Source organism: Melopsittacus undulatus, chromosome W (genome assembly GCF_012275295.1).
Source record: "Melopsittacus undulatus isolate bMelUnd1 chromosome W, bMelUnd1.mat.Z, whole genome shotgun sequence".
Lineage (NCBI taxonomy): Eukaryota > Metazoa > Chordata > Aves > Psittaciformes > Psittaculidae > Melopsittacus > Melopsittacus undulatus.
In genome coordinates, this window is record NC_047558.1 from 1,531,047 (window position 1) to 1,547,861 (window position 16,815).

The window sequence follows — 16,815 nt, forward strand, 5'->3', positions numbered from 1 at the left end:
CACAGATGTGGCATCATCTCCCTAGCATGTGGGCATCCCAGCCCATCAAAACAGCAGAGGGATGGACAGCCACAGGGTAACTGGTGCTGAGACACCACACACAGAGCTTTAGCCCCAAGGAAGACCCACTTATTAGAAGAGCAGACAGCTACAACTGCCAAACCCAAAAGGGTCCCACTTAAAGCCAAGAGGGATCTCAATGTCTGTTGTTGAGTGCCTCTCAATTAATTAACATCCTGCTGATTTTGCAATTGAGGCTCCTGCTAAGGAGATTAAATTGGTCTCTGCCACAAAGCAGATGCTGTTCCCAAGGCCTGATTCGCAGTATTTTTCTTTCCCTGTTCCATCCTGCCCTGTTAACTCAGCTGAAGGCCCAGGGTGGGGACAGTCTTTCCAGACAGGACTTGGAGGGCTCTGGGGCTGAGGGTGGAATTGCTTTGCAGGGGTTAGATGCCACCATGGCCTGCCCAGGGAAGGCCTCACTTGGAGGATGCTGGTGTAAATCCAGAGCAGTGTTCATGAGAGGCCAGGAGGAGGCGACGGTCGGCTCACTTCATTCTGCCTGTGTCAGCATGGGGCAGTCTCACAGCTGGGCAGCTAAAGCTGGTGGAAGGAAGGTCACCAATGCAGTCAAAAGCTCCAGCCAGAGGGACCAACATCATCCAATCCTATTTCCTTGTGCAATCCCTTCTGCACACCAGTACGGGAGCCATTTCAACCCCCATCTAGAACATGCTGATGTATGTGCGACTCTAAAGCTTTTAGAGACAGAACATCATTTACCAGAGCCTACCTCCCCCAAATGGTTCCTTAGCTATTAGAGCAACAATTTGAGTTCAGCGCTGGAAGGACCTTGCAGCAGTGCCTGGTATGAGCAGCAGCTCTGGAGGGTTCACACAGCCCAAAAGAGGGAACAGGGGAAAAACAAAGCCAAACAAATAAGAATGCACTTGTGAAATCACGTACATGGCTGAAAGTTGCTGCTCATGGACTCAGCACAGAGGGACAAAAGCCATCAAAGGAGAAAGGGGCTATTTCATCATGCTGCAGAGCCTCCATTTCACTGGTCCCTCTCCTTGTAACTGCATTCTTGCCCTTAGCTCCACCTGGGTGTTGTACCTATGCAGACAATAACCATACAAGTAGGCAAAACAGTCTCTATGGGTTTAATGCTTTGCAAGCAGTGTACATAGACACATGTGTACATCAGGAAAGCAGGATGACTCCTGCACAGAGGGGACAATATGGATGCTGTCATCTCCGCCTTAAGTGGACACTCAGATCCCAGAATCAGAGAATTGTTTAGGTTGGAAAACACCTTTAAGATCATCAAGTGCAACTGTTAACCCAGCACTGCCAAGTCCACTACTACCTCATGTCACTAAGTGCCACATCTACATGTTTTCTAAAGATGGTGGTAATCAGTACAAGAAGGTTGTGAAGGATGCTGAGGTATGGCTGAAGCTCACCAACAGCCACAGCTGTAGGTAACTTTAACAGCAGTGTTCTTACCACAGATAATCACCCATAAAAGTTGCAAGCGGTGTGGAAAGTTTATCTTTGGCTTTTAGAGTGGCAACTCGCAATGCTGTTCACATCTCTCAAGAACACTGTTACTCCAGAACAGGTGATTCACTTTTAAGGCATACGAGGAGCCTGGCAGACACTTTGGAGCTGCATTAGCAGAAAAACAAAATGGGAAGTTCATCAGAGACAGGCCAAAGGTTGCAGACTGACCTCAGGAGTCCAGCAAAATTCTAAATCTAAGTGGTTAGATATGAATGAACAGAGCTGTGCTTTTAGATACCTGCTAAAGCACTGAACCTGCTTTAGCAGGGGGTTGTACTAATGATCTCCAGAGGTCCCTTCCAACCATAACCATTCTGTAACTGGATATAGATGATACATGGCTCACTGGAAACAAAGATGGCTTGAACCTCCTTTATACATGCCAAGGAACGTCAGACCTCATCCTGGGAGTCAAACCTTAGCGTCAAATTTAAGCAAGACACAAAAGCACATATAGGATATGCTCACCCATTCCCTCTTCCCAGCCTGGCCCACCCCTAAGCACGCAGGAAGCATGCCCACAGCTGAACCCAGGCCAGACAGATCAAAAAGCCCACAAGGGCCTCCTATACTAGTCAGGGACTGGGGGAGCACTGCTGCTGGCTAATACTGCCTGTGAGTGGTAGGAAGGTCTGTACAGTGCAGATTCCTCCACTACCTTCCAAGATTACTTCAGACCCACAGCTATTTTTTGCTGAGTCTTTGCTCCCCAAACACGTTGCAAAGGTGGGGAGCTGCTCTCTGCCTTACTTCTCAAGACCAAAGCTTTTTGGAGGATGCTTAGCAGGGGTGTCTGTGTGGCAAACCAGGGCTCCTGCCTTGCTGCTTTGCACTCACTGTCCTACATGGTGTGTCCTGATGTGCTGCTGCAGTGGGGCGAGAAGCAACCTGCATGCTTGGTTTGCCTTCTTTTAAAAGGGCTGCAGAATTTTCTGGGAAAAAGTGACACCAGGAGCACCCTACGTGCAAGAAAAGGCACTTGGGCCAGGAACTGGTAATGTTAGGGTCATCTACATGATCTCCATTCTGCTCCTATGCTGACACATTATGACCACAACTAGCTGCATGAGCACATACCATTTTCCTGCAGAATTAGGCCTGGTCCTGCACTTGGGGTAGCAGAACTTAAAGGCAATGCTGGCTACTCGCCAGGGAAATGAGGCATCTTGCTTTGTGTAAACCCAAAAGGCCTGAGGCACTGTGATACCAGAGCCATTAGCTCCCTGTCCTTATCCAATACTAAAGTTTTCATAGGGCACTTAAACAAACAAGGCAAGTGGCTGCCAGAAGAGGAAGATTTACCTCCTTCATGCAGCACTAGAACTAGGACCTATGCTGTAGTCTGTTTTACTGAGGCTAAGGGACTTGTCCGAAGTCACACAGGAAATTTCTGTGGCTCAGTTCTGCATCAGAAAAAGATAACATTTCCTGACCTCTCTGGAGGATGGTACAAGATGTTCAGGCAGCACAACATCAAAGAAGGGGGGAAAAGCAGGGGAAGTACTTGTTACATGCTAACTTGAGCTTGGCAAGGATAAGCTGCTTCAAAGAGCAAGGCTGGCAAGAGACACCAGTCACCTCCCATGCGGCACAGATATTAAAACAGTGACTCTTGCTAAAAAAAAAAAACACCAACAAAAAACAACAAAAACACTCATAAATTGTCCTCTCAAAAAAAACTTAAAGAAGCAACTGTACTAAACAGTCACATCCATCACCAAACAAGTCTTCCCCTTTGTCCCTGCCCTAGAGCCATACAAAACCCCAAAGGTTTCTGGTTGCATTTCCTACCTCAGAGGATCCAGCCTGAATTAGGAGGAAAAGAGACCCAGCCTCTTTGCTAAGGTTCCACTATAGATACACGCAATTACATTCACAATTAAGTTTGAGTCTAGCTACAGGAAACCAGAGGCACTTTCCACAGATCAGAGCAATGTTACTGCCGCACTTCACAGTCTTTTGTAACGTACACACCACAGTGCTCCGAAACTCAGTTTCCACTGACAAGGAAGTTTATCCTATTTATCTGGACTTCCTACTTTTCCTTATTCACTCTCAGGAATGCTGTCTGCATGTTAATGCAAGTGGGGGGAGCCAGGGAAACTGTTGGCAACACCAACCACTTCAGATCTGGGACAATTCAGTCCCCTGCTTGCAGGGTATTAAGACAACACATTCAGGCCCCAAGGAGAAGGAGCACCCAGCCACTCTCAGATGACTCTTGCCAGTTGACTTACAGTCCAATGCTGAAGAGCTCCCTAGACATAACAGAGTTTGGCTGCTGCAGGGAGAGGAGCATTGCTCCAGGAGAGGCTCTTTAGGTTGGGAAGAGGCAGGGAGGAAGATTCCTGACAACTTCCTCCACAGTCCCTTCCCAGCCCTGTGGTGCCTTTCTATGTGGGACAAGACCCAGGATCTCAACAAACCACAGCAATCCTAAAGAGACCACCAGGGGCTCCAGAGCAGCGTGCAGAAGAGCAGTTTGCTCAGCCTAGCTACAAGCCATCTTGCCATAAAACCCAGCTCTACCTTTGACTACTCTCATAGAAGAAATTCCTACCTGCCCCTACTTTAAACAAACAAACCAACCTTCAAACCACATAAAGCATCCAAAGGAGGGGGAGGACCCAACAGCATGCCAGAGGAACTCAGCTCAGCAAGAAGACGTGAGCCTCACCACTGCCCTGATGTCGGGCTCAGCCACAGGGGCTCTCACAAGAAGCTCACCTGGCTACCACCTTGACTACAGCCAAAGCAGAAGTGTGTGCACCTCCTCCCAGAGGCATGCAGGAGGTCACTCCTTGCCTAGGACAGCCCATGACAAGTTCTCTGGGAAGCCAAGGAAGATCCCAAGGAAGCAGCAGGCACTGTGAGCGAGTGGGATACCAGCAGAGACAAACAGCCACACTATGTGGTGGATCTAGCAAGTGCAGACCTGAAGAGATGTGTGTCTCAGGTAGCTACTAGTCTTGGTGGCTGCAAGGGCAGGTTAAGCTCAGCCCTCCCTGCACACTGTGGATCAACATGTGCCCAAATTCTTAGGACACCTATGGTCAGGCACCAGCTCCCACATGCTCTTGGGAAACAAGTGACAAGTGCTGCTGGTCCAACAAGTGACAGCCAAACCAAGCCCAAAAGCACCTCCACTCTAACCTTTCATTTCCACGTCTTTAACACCCCTGTCCATCCCCAGATCACCAACACAGACTGCTGCTAGGATAATTACCACAGCTCACTGGGAGCTTGCTGCTTCAGGTAAGGCATGCCCTGCGGTGCCTGAGCTATGCATTCAGCCATCCTAAACTACAACCGGTTACTGCTGCATGAAGGTCCCCACAGCTTAACACACCAGAACACAGGTCACTGACGCTGCCAAACTTAACATGGCCTCTTTCAGTCTCCTCAAGTGTCCATGGTGGTTCTGGCCTGTCTAGTGAAGTTCTTTTCCATGTCAGATCCTCTGAAGAACTCAACATTGCCTGCTTTTTCGGCTGCTGAGCATCCCACACACTGGCTCTGAAAAGGCTCCATGCCAGCTGTCTAGAGGTTAACAGAAGGAATCCATGTTCCAAACTTCACATTCCTGTTGACACGGCAGTCCCTGGGCTGTTTTAGACAGGTATTGTCTAAAATTTGTCTAATATTGACACAGTTTACCAAACACAGGCAGCATTTGCAATGCTGTTCAAATGTCAGGACTCGCAGCTCTCCTCCTCCAGAGGAGCTCTCAGCCCACAGCTATGCTGGACAGGAGAGGTGGGGACATCAAAACATCACTACAGCATGCAGGACACCAAACCTATTTCCAAACCCACCATCCCAACATCCTTAATGTGAAAACAAGAGACTTGGCATGAAGGAAGAGACACAGCAGTCCTGGAGCCCTGCCAACCGTGCTCATCTCCCCTCCCCACACTTCCAGCCACCTTTAGTCCCTACAACACCAATGGGACACTCACCTTGAGGATTTTCACGACCACCCTCTCATTGTTGGTGATGTTGATGGCCTCAAATACCTCACTGTACTTGCCTCGCCCGAGCTTTCGAACCAGCTGGTAGTCGTCCTGATTGCTGCGGGCACCAAGAAGAGAGAGGGGTACACACACAATAACCTACAGGGCAGCAGGCCAAAGCGGGGGGGAGGGGGGGGGGGTGTTCTCCCAGCTCCCCCCGCACCCCCCCGGAGAAACCCCAAAACAGGGAGGGGTGAATCGGTCACGGAACCCTCCCGGTGGACTCAGGCCCAGAGGGTGCAGGGCCGCCGGGGAAAAGGATTGGGGGGTGGGGGTTGACCCCGCAGGGCGCTTTACCCCCAGCTTGGGACGTGCGCCTCATAGTCCCAGTACTCGCGGCTCCTCAGACTGTTCACCTCGGCGTACACCCGCGCCCGGCTGCCGGCACCCGGGCCGGGCATGGCAGCGCCGAGCGTCGGTCGCAGGAGGAGAGCGCAGGGCCGGCGCGAGAGGCCGGCGAGGCGGGGCGCGACGCGCAGGAAAGCAACTGCGGGCGGCAGAAAGTCCAGTCCTGAACGAGGCGGCAGGGACGGGGCCAGCCCGGGCGCGGTAGGCGCAGGGCCCGTACAGAACGTGCCGAGATCCGGACCCGGTGCTGACGGCTGCAGCCTAGGCCAGCCGCAAATGCCGCGCGACGAAGCCGGAAAACACGCCCTCGAAAGAGACGCCTGCACAAAAGCCTGCCACGCAGCGACTCCCGGCGGCGCGGAGGTCCATCCCGCTCAGTCGCTCGCCGTCACACACCCACCCACCCACCCACCACGGAGGTGGTGACGGAGCCGTGGTGGTGACCGTAGGAGTCTGACAGGGGGGTGACAGGAGGGTGATGGGGGCCTGACGGGTGAGTGACGGCTGCCATGGCGGAGGGAGGATGGGGCGGGGCGGGGCGCGGCGGGGCGTGGTGAGTGGGTGAGTGAGTGGGTGGGTGGGTGAGTGAGTGAGTGAGTGAGTGTATGACGGCATGACGGCGAGCGACTGGGCGGGATGAACCTTCGCGCCGCCGGGAGTCGCTGCGTGGCAGGCTTTTGTGCAGGCGTCTCTTTCGAGGGCGTGTTTTCCGGCTTCGTCGCGCGGCATTTGCGGCTGGCCTAGGCTGCAGCCGTCAGCACCGGGTCCGGATCTCGGCACGTTCTGTACGGGCCCTGCGCCTACCGCGCCCGGGCTGGCCCCGTCCCTGCCGCCTCGTTCAGGACTGGACTTTCTGCCGCCCGCAGTTGCTTTCCTGCGCGTCGCGCCCCGCCTCGCCGGCCTCTCGCGCCGGCCCTGCGCTCTCCTCCTGCGACCGACGCTCGGCGCTGCCATGCCCGGCCCGGGTGCCGGCAGCCGGGCGCGGGTGTACGCCGAGGTGAACAGTCTGAGGAGCCGCGAGTACTGGGACTATGAGGCGCACGTCCCAAGCTGGGGGTAAAGCGCCCTGCGGGGTCAACCCCCACCCCCCAATCCTTTTCCCCGGCGGCCCTGCACCCTCTGGGCCTGAGTCCACCGGGAGGGTTCCGTGACCGATTCACCCCTCCCTGTTTTGGGGTTTCTCCGGGGGGGTGCGGGGGGAGCTGGGAGAACACCCCCCCCCCCTCCCCCCCGCTTTGGCCTGCTGCCCTGTAGGTTATTGTGTGTGTACCCCTCTCTCTTCTTGGTGCCCGCAGCAATCAGGACGACTACCAGCTGGTTCGAAAGCTCGGGCGAGGCAAGTACAGTGAGGTATTTGAGGCCATCAACATCACCAACAATGAGAGGGTGGTCGTGAAAATCCTCAAGGTGAGTGTCCCATTGGTGTTGTAGGGACTAAAGGTGGCTGGAAGTGTGGGGAGGGGAGATGAGCACGGTTGGCAGGGCTCCAGGACTGCTGTGTCTCTTCCTTCATGCCAAGTCTCTTGTTTTCACATTAAGGATGTTGGGATGGTGGGTTTGGAAATAGGTTTGGTGTCCTGCATGCTGTAGTGATGTTTTGATGTCCCCACCTCTCCTGTCCAGCATAGCTGTGGGCTGAGAGCTCCTCTGGAGGAGGAGAGCTGCGAGTCCTGACATTTGAACAGCATTGCAAATGCTGCCTGTGTTTGGTAAACTGTGTCAATATTAGACAAATTTTAGACAATACCTGTCTAAAACAGCCCAGGGACTGCCGTGTCAACAGGAATGTGAAGTTTGGAACATGGATTCCTTCTGTTAACCTCTAGACAGCTGGCATGGAGCCTTTTCAGAGCCAGTGTGTGGGATGCTCAGCAGCCGAAAAAGCAGGCAATGTTGAGTTCTTCAGAGGATCTGACATGGAAAAGAACTTCACTAGACAGGCCAGAACCACCATGGACACTTGAGGAGACTGAAAGAGGCCATGTTAAGTTTGGCAGCGTCAGTGACCTGTGTTCTGGTGTGTTAAGCTGTGGGGACCTTCATGCAGCAGTAACCGGTTGTAGTTTAGGATGGCTGAATGCATAGCTCAGGCACCGCAGGGCATGCCTTACCTGAAGCAGCAAGCTCCCAGTGAGCTGTGGTAATTATCCTAGCAGCAGTCTGTGTTGGTGATCTGGGGATGGACAGGGGTGTTAAAGACGTGGAAATGAAAGGTTAGAGTGGAGGTGCTTTTGGGCTTGGTTTGGCTGTCACTTGTTGGACCAGCAGCACTTGTCACTTGTTTCCCAAGAGCATGTGGGAGCTGGTGCCTGACCATAGGTGTCCTAAGAATTTGGGCACATGTTGATCCACAGTGTGCAGGGAGGGCTGAGCTTAACCTGCCCTTGCAGCCACCAAGACTAGTAGCTACCTGAGACACACATCTCTTCAGGTCTGCACTTGCTAGATCCACCACATAGTGTGGCTGTTTGTCTCTGCTGGTATCCCACTCGCTCACAGTGCCTGCTGCTTCCTTGGGATCTTCCTTGGCTTCCCAGAGAACTTGTCATGGGCTGTCCTAGGCAAGGAGTGACCTCCTGCATGCCTCTGGGAGGAGGTGCACACACTTCTGCTTTGGCTGTAGTCAAGGTGGTAGCCAGGTGAGCTTCTTGTGAGAGCCCCTGTGGCTGAGCCCGACATCAGGGCAGTGGTGAGGCTCACGTCTTCTTGCTGAGCTGAGTTCCTCTGGCATGCTGTTGGGTCCTCCCCCTCCTTTGGATGCTTTATGTGGTTTGAAGGTTGGTTTGTTTGTTTAAAGTAGGGGCAGGTAGGAATTTCTTCTATGAGAGTAGTCAAAGGTAGAGCTGGGTTTTATGGCAAGATGGCTTGTAGCTAGGCTGAGCAAACTGCTCTTCTGCACGCTGCTCTGGAGCCCCTGGTGGTCTCTTTAGGATTGCTGTGGTTTGTTGAGATCCTGGGTCTTGTCCCACATAGAAAGGCACCACAGGGCTGGGAAGGGACTGTGGAGGAAGTTGTCAGGAATCTTCCTCCCTGCCTCTTCCCAACCTAAAGAGCCTCTCCTGGAGCAATGCTCCTCTCCCTGCAGCAGCCAAACTCTGTTATGTCTAGGGAGCTCTTCAGCATTGGACTGTAAGTCAACTGGCAAGAGTCATCTGAGAGTGGCTGGGTGCTCCTTCTCCTTGGGGCCTGAATGTGTTGTCTTAATACCCTGCAAGCAGGGGACTGAATTGTCCCAGATCTGAAGTGGTTGGTGTTGCCAACAGTTTCCCTGGCTCCCCCCACTTGCATTAACATGCAGACAGCATTCCTGAGAGTGAATAAGGAAAAGTAGGAAGTCCAGATAAATAGGATAAACTTCCTTGTCAGTGGAAACTGAGTTTCGGAGCACTGTGGTGTGTACGTTACAAAAGACTGTGAAGTGCGGCAGTAACATTGCTCTGATCTGTGGAAAGTGCCTCTGGTTTCCTGTAGCTAGACTCAAACTTAATTGTGAATGTAATTGCGTGTATCTATAGTGGAACCTTAGCAAAGAGGCTGGGTCTCTTTTCCTCCTAATTCAGGCTGGATCCTCTGAGGTAGGAAATGCAACCAGAAACCTTTGGGGTTTTGTATGGCTCTAGGGCAGGGACAAAGGGGAAGACTTGTTTGGTGATGGATGTGACTGTTTAGTACAGTTGCTTCTTTAAGTTTTTTTTGAGAGGACAATTTATGAGTGTTTTTGTTGTTTTTTGTTGGTGTTTTTTTTTTTTAGCAAGAGTCACTGTTTTAATATCTGTGCCGCATGGGAGGTGACTGGTGTCTCTTGCCAGCCTTGCTCTTTGAAGCAGCTTATCCTTGCCAAGCTCAAGTTAGCATGTAACAAGTACTTCCCCTGCTTTTCCCCCCTTCTTTGATGTTGTGCTGCCTGAACATCTTGTACCATCCTCCAGAGAGGTCAGGAAATGTTATCTTTTTCTGATGCAGAACTGAGCCACAGAAATTTCCTGTGTGACTTCGGACAAGTCCCTTAGCCTCAGTAAAACAGACTACAGCATAGGTCCTAGTTCTAGTGCTGCATGAAGGAGGTAAATCTTCCTCTTCTGGCAGCCACTTGCCTTGTTTGTTTAAGTGCCCTATGAAAACTTTAGTATTGGATAAGGACAGGGAGCTAATGGCTCTGGTATCACAGTGCCTCAGGCCTTTTGGGTTTACACAAAGCAAGATGCCTCATTTCCCTGGCGAGTAGCCAGCATTGCCTTTAAGTTCTGCTACCCCAAGTGCAGGACCAGGCCTAATTCTGCAGGAAAATGGTATGTGCTCATGCAGCTAGTTGTGGTCATAATGTGTCAGCATAGGAGCAGAATGGAGATCATGTAGATGACCCTAACATTACCAGTTCCTGGCCCAAGTGCCTTTTCTTGCACGTAGGGTGCTCCTGGTGTCACTTTTTCCCAGAAAATTCTGCAGCCCTTTTAAAAGAAGGCAAACCAAGCATGCAGGTTGCTTCTCGCCCCACTGCAGCAGCACATCAGGACACACCATGTAGGACAGTGAGTGCAAAGCAGCAAGGCAGGAGCCCTGGTTTGCCACACAGACACCCCTGCTAAGCATCCTCCAAAAAGCTTTGGTCTTGAGAAGTAAGGCAGAGAGCAGCTCCCCACCTTTGCAACGTGTTTGGGGAGCAAAGACTCAGCAAAAAATAGCTGTGGGTCTGAAGTAATCTTGGAAGGTAGTGGAGGAATCTGCACTGTACAGACCTTCCTACCACTCACAGGCAGTATTAGCCAGCAGCAGTGCTCCCCCAGTCCCTGACTAGTATAGGAGGCCCTTGTGGGCTTTTTGATCTGTCTGGCCTGGGTTCAGCTGTGGGCATGCTTCCTGCGTGCTTAGGGGTGGGCCAGGCTGGGAAGAGGGAATGGGTGAGCATATCCTATATGTGCTTTTGTGTCTTGCTTAAATTTGACGCTAAGGTTTGACTCCCAGGATGAGGTCTGACGTTCCTTGGCATGTATAAAGGAGGTTCAAGCCATCTTTGTTTCCAGTGAGCCATGTATCATCTATATCCAGTTACAGAATGGTTATGGTTGGAAGGGACCTCTGGAGATCATTAGTACAACCCCCTGCTAAAGCAGGTTCAGTGCTTTAGCAGGTATCTAAAAGCACAGCTCTGTTCATTCATATCTAACCACTTAGATTTAGAATTTTGCTGGACTCCTGAGGTCAGTCTGCAACCTTTGGCCTGTCTCTGATGAACTTCCCATTTTGTTTTTCTGCTAATGCAGCTCCAAAGTGTCTGCCAGGCTCCTCGTATGCCTTAAAAGTGAATCACCTGTTCTGGAGTAACAGTGTTCTTGAGAGATGTGAACAGCATTGCGAGTTGCCACTCTAAAAGCCAAAGATAAACTTTCCACACCGCTTGCAACTTTTATGGGTGATTATCTGTGGTAAGAACACTGCTGTTAAAGTTACCTACAGCTGTGGCTGTTGGTGAGCTTCAGCCATACCTCAGCATCCTTCACAACCTTCTTGTACTGATTACCACCATCTTTAGAAAACATGTAGATGTGGCACTTAGTGACATGAGGTAGTAGTGGACTTGGCAGTGCTGGGTTAACAGTTGCACTTGATGATCTTAAAGGTGTTTTCCAACCTAAACAATTCTCTGATTCTGGGATCTGAGTGTCCACTTAAGGCGGAGATGACAGCATCCATATTGTCCCCTCTGTGCAGGAGTCATCCTGCTTTCCTGATGTACACATGTGTCTATGTACACTGCTTGCAAAGCATTAAACCCATAGAGACTGTTTTGCCTACTTGTATGGTTATTGTCTGCATAGGTACAACACCCAGGTGGAGCTAAGGGCAAGAATGCAGTTACAAGGAGAGGGACCAGTGAAATGGAGGCTCTGCAGCATGATGAAATAGCCCCTTTCTCCTTTGATGGCTTTTGTCCCTCTGTGCTGAGTCCATGAGCAGCAACTTTCAGCCATGTACGTGATTTCACAAGTGCATTCTTATTTGTTTGGCTTTGTTTTTCCCCTGTTCCCTCTTTTGGGCTGTGTGAACCCTCCAGAGCTGCTGCTCATACCAGGCACTGCTGCAAGGTCCTTCCAGCGCTGAACTCAAATTGTTGCTCTAATAGCTAAGGAACCATTTGGGGGAGGTAGGCTCTGGTAAATGATGTTCTGTCTCTAAAAGCTTTAGAGTCGCACATACATCAGCATGTTCTAGATGGGGGTTGAAATGGCTCCCGTACTGGTGTGCAGAAGGGATTGCACAAGGAAATAGGATTGGATGATGTTGGTCCCTCTGGCTGGAGCTTTTGACTGCATTGGTGACCTTCCTTCCACCAGCTTTAGCTGCCCAGCTGTGAGACTGCCCCATGCTGACACAGGCAGAATGAAGTGAGCCGACCGTCGCCTCCTCCTGGCCTCTCATGAACACTGCTCTGGATTTACACCAGCATCCTCCAAGTGAGGCCTTCCCTGGGCAGGCCATGGTGGCATCTAACCCCTGCAAAGCAATTCCACCCTCAGCCCCAGAGCCCTCCAAGTCCTGTCTGGAAAGACTGTCCCCACCCTGGGCCTTCAGCTGAGTTAACAGGGCAGGATGGAACAGGGAAAGAAAAATACTGCGAATCAGGCCTTGGGAACAGCATCTGCTTTGTGGCAGAGACCAATTTAATCTCCTTAGCAGGAGCCTCAATTGCAAAATCAGCAGGATGTTAATTAATTGAGAGGCACTCAACAACAGACATTGAGATCCCTCTTGGCTTTAAGTGGGACCCTTTTGGGTTTGGCAGTTGTAGCTGTCTGCTCTTCTAATAAGTGGGTCTTCCTTGGGGCTAAAGCTCTGTGTGTGGTGTCTCAGCACCAGTTACCCTGTGGCTGTCCATCCCTCTGCTGTTTTGATGGGCTGGGATGCCCACATGCTAGGGAGATGATGCCACATCTGTGTGCTGCCAGGGAAGCACCCACAGGAGCCTTCTGCCCCTGGCTCTTGGCCAAGGAAGCCAGCGGACAGGGTGGCTGTGATCCACAGCCCTCACCCTGCCTCTCCCCAGCCCCGCTGTTCTGGAGCTGACCCCTCACCGCCACCCTGGAAGCCCACAAGCAGATTAAGTCCAGCATGTTAATTGGCTGTGACAGCTCATTTTGTTATCTCATGTTTAGTTATTGACAGGGTGCATGTGACTGGATTCACAGTGAAGGTCAGTGCCAGGCTGGCCAAGAGGCCCCTGTTTGGTGCACCCCAGGATGTGGGATGGGGCTTCAGAAGCTCTGCCAGGACCAGCTGTAAAATGGTGGTACTGTCACACAGCCAGCAGCACGTCAAGGATGACTTTACCCCAGGGATGTGTGACACCCTGCTGCAGAGGATGTGGAGGCTGGAAGAGAAGTGGGTTTGAATGGATGTCTGGCACCCACTGGTGAAAGCCACTCCTTCCAAGGCTGCTTTAGACAAGGACTGGATTTAGCATCACCCCCCTCCCCTCAAGCTGGGAGGGTGCCTGGACAGCACTGGTATCCAGCCCTCCCCAATCAGTTTGGTGACTTCATCTTAGTTTTGTTTTGTGCTTCTCCTAAAAGGGACTGGGATAAAAAAAGGAAGGAGAGGATGAGTGGGAAGGGAGGTGTGTGCTGCATGGCTGGGTTGGTGTTCCCACACACGACTGCAGAAGTGCTCCTGGGGGAAGCTCCTTAACTGGGAAGCTGCTGCAATTCAGTGCTCCAGCTCAGGCAGGAATGGCAGGAGCTGAAAGGACAGCAGGTTGGCTACCTTGAGGGGCTGGACCTGCAGGATGGATGGAGGCTGTGTGCAGGGCAAGGGGACACCTTCAGCTCCCCACTGTTAAACAAGTGCCTGCTTTTTCATCCTGGCTAAAAGTTGGGTTACTCAAGAGAAGGGTTCCAAATGTTGGCTCCTGCTTCCCATCACTGGTGGGTCAGGGTGTCCTCAAGTCCCCCCATCTCCAGACAGGCACAAGGAGTTTTATGGGGGCTCTCTGGAGAGGAGCAGTTGCTCTGTGATAAGGCAATGAGGGATTGTGAGGACACGTTGTCGTGTTTTGGTTAAGAGCACCAAAATCCTGTCTGAGGCACTCAGACATGCTGAATGTGCCTTTCCAAGGAGCTGGAGAGCTGAGGGTTTATGGTTTTCCAGTGAGCCATGAATTGTGGGAGGATGGGCTGAAGACCTGCCTCTGTGGTGGAGAGGGTTATGTGGCAAAGGGGGGATGCTAAGAGTTAACCTGCTGTCCTGGGACAGCATGTGATGGTGCCTTTGGCCAGCCCTCTGCCTCTCTCCCAGCATCTGCCAAGTCCATGGCCCAAATGCAGCACAACAAGGGAGTGCATTAGTAAGAAGTGAGATGAAATCCTTAGTGTTGATGGATCCCCCAGAGCTAGAGGTATTGATCAGCTGCGGGCCAAGGAGGTCAGGGGCAGAGCTGGAGGGGTGCAGGCAAGCGGAGCTGGGCATTTGGCTGGTATTTGCTTCCTCACTGAAGGTTTTCAGGATGAGGAAGAACTGTGGGTGGCTGTTTGGGCCCCTCCAGATGCCTTCTCCTGCCCAGGCAAGGACTGGCTGTGCTGGAGCCCTTTCTCCATGTGTTGCTCTGCCCCACTGCATCCCCCTCCTGACCCAGGCACCTCGCAGAGAAGCTGGTACCTGGAAACCCCCATGTGTTCCCTGTGCTCCAGGCTCTTCTCTTTTCATGATTTTTCAATTCCCTTGGGGCAATTCACTCCCTGGCTGGTTTTGCCCAAGGCTTTGCTGTACCTCCTGTGTGACAGCCCCTCCTTAGCTCCACCACCCACCCATGAGCCTGGGCCAAGGCCCCAGCCTGGCTCTGTCTCAGATGTGCTGAGGAGGTCCTGGGAGTTTGGGCAGCATAGACTGAATAGACTCAGCTTGCCTGGAATATTTCTGCAGCTTATTTCTATGGGCAGCCTGCTGACCTGTCCACTGAATGCAGTGGGCATCTGCCACCCTTCAGGGAGAGGTGGTAGGTGCCCATCTCACCAGGGCTCCCTGCAGTTTGAGCACAGAGGGGAAAACCCATATCTGGCCTTGCGCCAGGGTCATCGTGCTGTCTCATCAGGAGGATTGCTGGGATCACCTGAGTGTGCTTCTTACCAATGTTAGAAGCCAAATATAATTTGCTTTAAAAAAATCTGCCCAGCCAGCCCACGGGCCTCCATGCCCATGGGAAAGTGGGACCCAAGTGCCCTCAGCTGCTGGTATGTCCTGGTCACGATAATCACAGAATCCCAGACTGGTTTGGGTTGGAAGGGACCTTGAAGCTTATCCAGTTCCAACCCCCTGCCCCGGGCAGGGACACCTTCCACTAGAGCAGGTTGCTCCAAGCCCCATCCAACCTGGCCCTGAACACTGCCAAGGATGAGTTAGCCACAGCTTCTCTGGGCACCCTGTGCCAGCGCCTCAGCACCCTCACAGGGAAGAGCTTCCTCCTAAGATCTCATCTCAGTCTTCCACTAAATCTCATCATGAGGCAACCTTGATATGTGCTGGTGAGACTCTCTGGTACCCCAGCAGGAGTGGGGCCCACTTCCCAGCCAAGCTGTTCATAACCAGCCAGTGGAGAGGTGCATCCTGCTCCTGTGACCCCAAACACAGCTGCTGGTGATGGGTGAACTGTGGAATCTTTGAGAAAAATCAAGTCTTCCCACAACATCACCCTCCCCTTAAACCGTCACGGCAGCTCACAGCCAGAAAAGCCAGCTCTTGGAAATGGCATTATCCTGCTCTCCCAAGGAGGGTAAGAGTGAGCAACTTTGCTCCATTGGGATGGGTACCTTTGAGAATGTGCCTGTCTCTGGCCTTTGAAGAGAGACCCTGCTGTCTCTGCTCTGCCTCATGCCTGTTAGCTTGCTAAACACAGCCAGTCACTCAGTCATTTGACTCTGCTCTGCTGATGGGTCTTTAAAGCCTGGCTTGTCTCTGGGAAGGGGCTGTCACAGGAGCAGCACAGCAGGGCTGAGAGCAACAGGGAGGATGCAGGCAGCCATGGAGGGGGCTGCTCAGAACAGATGGGCCTCTGGCAGCCCAGAATGTCACAGAGGGGCTACAGGTGAGCTCTGCAGGTGAGGACCTGGGAAATGGCACCTCCAGAAGTGCCTCCTAGGGGTGGGAGAACTCTTCCTGCACCAGACCTGTTCCCACAGCTGTCTGTCTCTCCTGATGCCTCCCAAGTTTGAGTTCCCATAATGGAAGTTGTAAGATGCAAACAACTGACAGTAGTAACACAAGTAGGCTCCTTGTTTTGTAGCTCTTCTGACTACAATTCTTTGGTTTCCCATTGATGGCTCTGAAGCCAATTTTCCTGTTGAGCAATTGGCATCAGGCTTTATAGGCTGATTATTGTGATCCTTTCAATAATACTTGCTAGAGACAAACGAGCTTCTAGTGCCAGCTTTTAAATGTTTAAATCCTGTCATAAGGATACTGCTCCAGCCTTTTTCTATCCTTGGACATTGTGTGTTGTGCTTTCCCTGCTCGTTCACTGGAAGCATCATGATGTTTCTGGGCTATTCATTTTTGATGAGCAAAGAGTAGATCTTTGTGGGAGGGTGAAATAAATTACTTTAGTTTGTCATGGATTTGTATCTTTAGGCTGCTAAACCTTCTTCCCTGCTGTGCTAACCCCAGTTCTGTTTCAGAGCACCTGCTGGGCAGAACCCAGTGCCTTCAGTGACTCCTTCAGAACAGTGTGCTCCTCAGCTGTGCCTTTGGCTTATGTAAAATGATTTTTATGCTTTGGATTTAACTCATATTTCACATGCCTTCCTGATCACTACTTTTCTCTCTCAGTTGGAAATGCTGGAGAAGGCTGGTAAAAATTAAAAAAGATGATTAACTGAGCAGGTATTTATTACTTGGAGAA

At 51.7% G+C, this 16,815-nt stretch overlaps 2 protein-coding genes across 6 annotated transcripts in view; one reads left to right on the top strand and one right to left on the bottom strand.

The window, feature by feature from the left end:
* Positions 1-6,122, bottom strand: part of LOC117435847 (casein kinase II subunit alpha'-like) — a 40,820-nt gene extending 34,698 nt beyond the window's left edge. For both annotated transcript variants that reach the window (XM_034073324.1, XM_034073323.1), the window contains exons 1-2: positions 5,880-6,122; positions 5,529-5,640 (exon numbers count right to left, since the gene is read on the bottom strand). In XM_034073324.1, the coding sequence (XP_033929215.1) occupies positions 5,529-5,640; positions 5,880-5,983 (216 nt within the window). In that variant the 5' untranslated portion in view covers positions 5,984-6,122. The remainder of the gene's footprint in view (positions 1-5,528; positions 5,641-5,879) is intronic.
* Positions 6,123-6,594: 472 nt separating this feature from the next.
* Positions 6,595-16,815, top strand: part of LOC117438002 (protein NDRG4-like) — a 54,815-nt gene continuing 44,594 nt past the window's right edge. For 2 of the 4 annotated variants that reach the window (XM_034073317.1, XM_034073318.1), the window contains exons 1-2: positions 6,741-6,986; positions 7,226-7,337. In XM_034073317.1, coding sequence (XP_033929208.1) covers positions 6,883-6,986; positions 7,226-7,337 — 216 coding nt within the window. In that variant the 5' untranslated portion in view covers positions 6,741-6,882. Of the gene's footprint in view, positions 6,987-7,225; positions 7,338-16,815 lie in introns of those variants that run through there. The other 2 variants (XM_034073321.1, XM_034073322.1) reach the window with 2 other exon arrangements.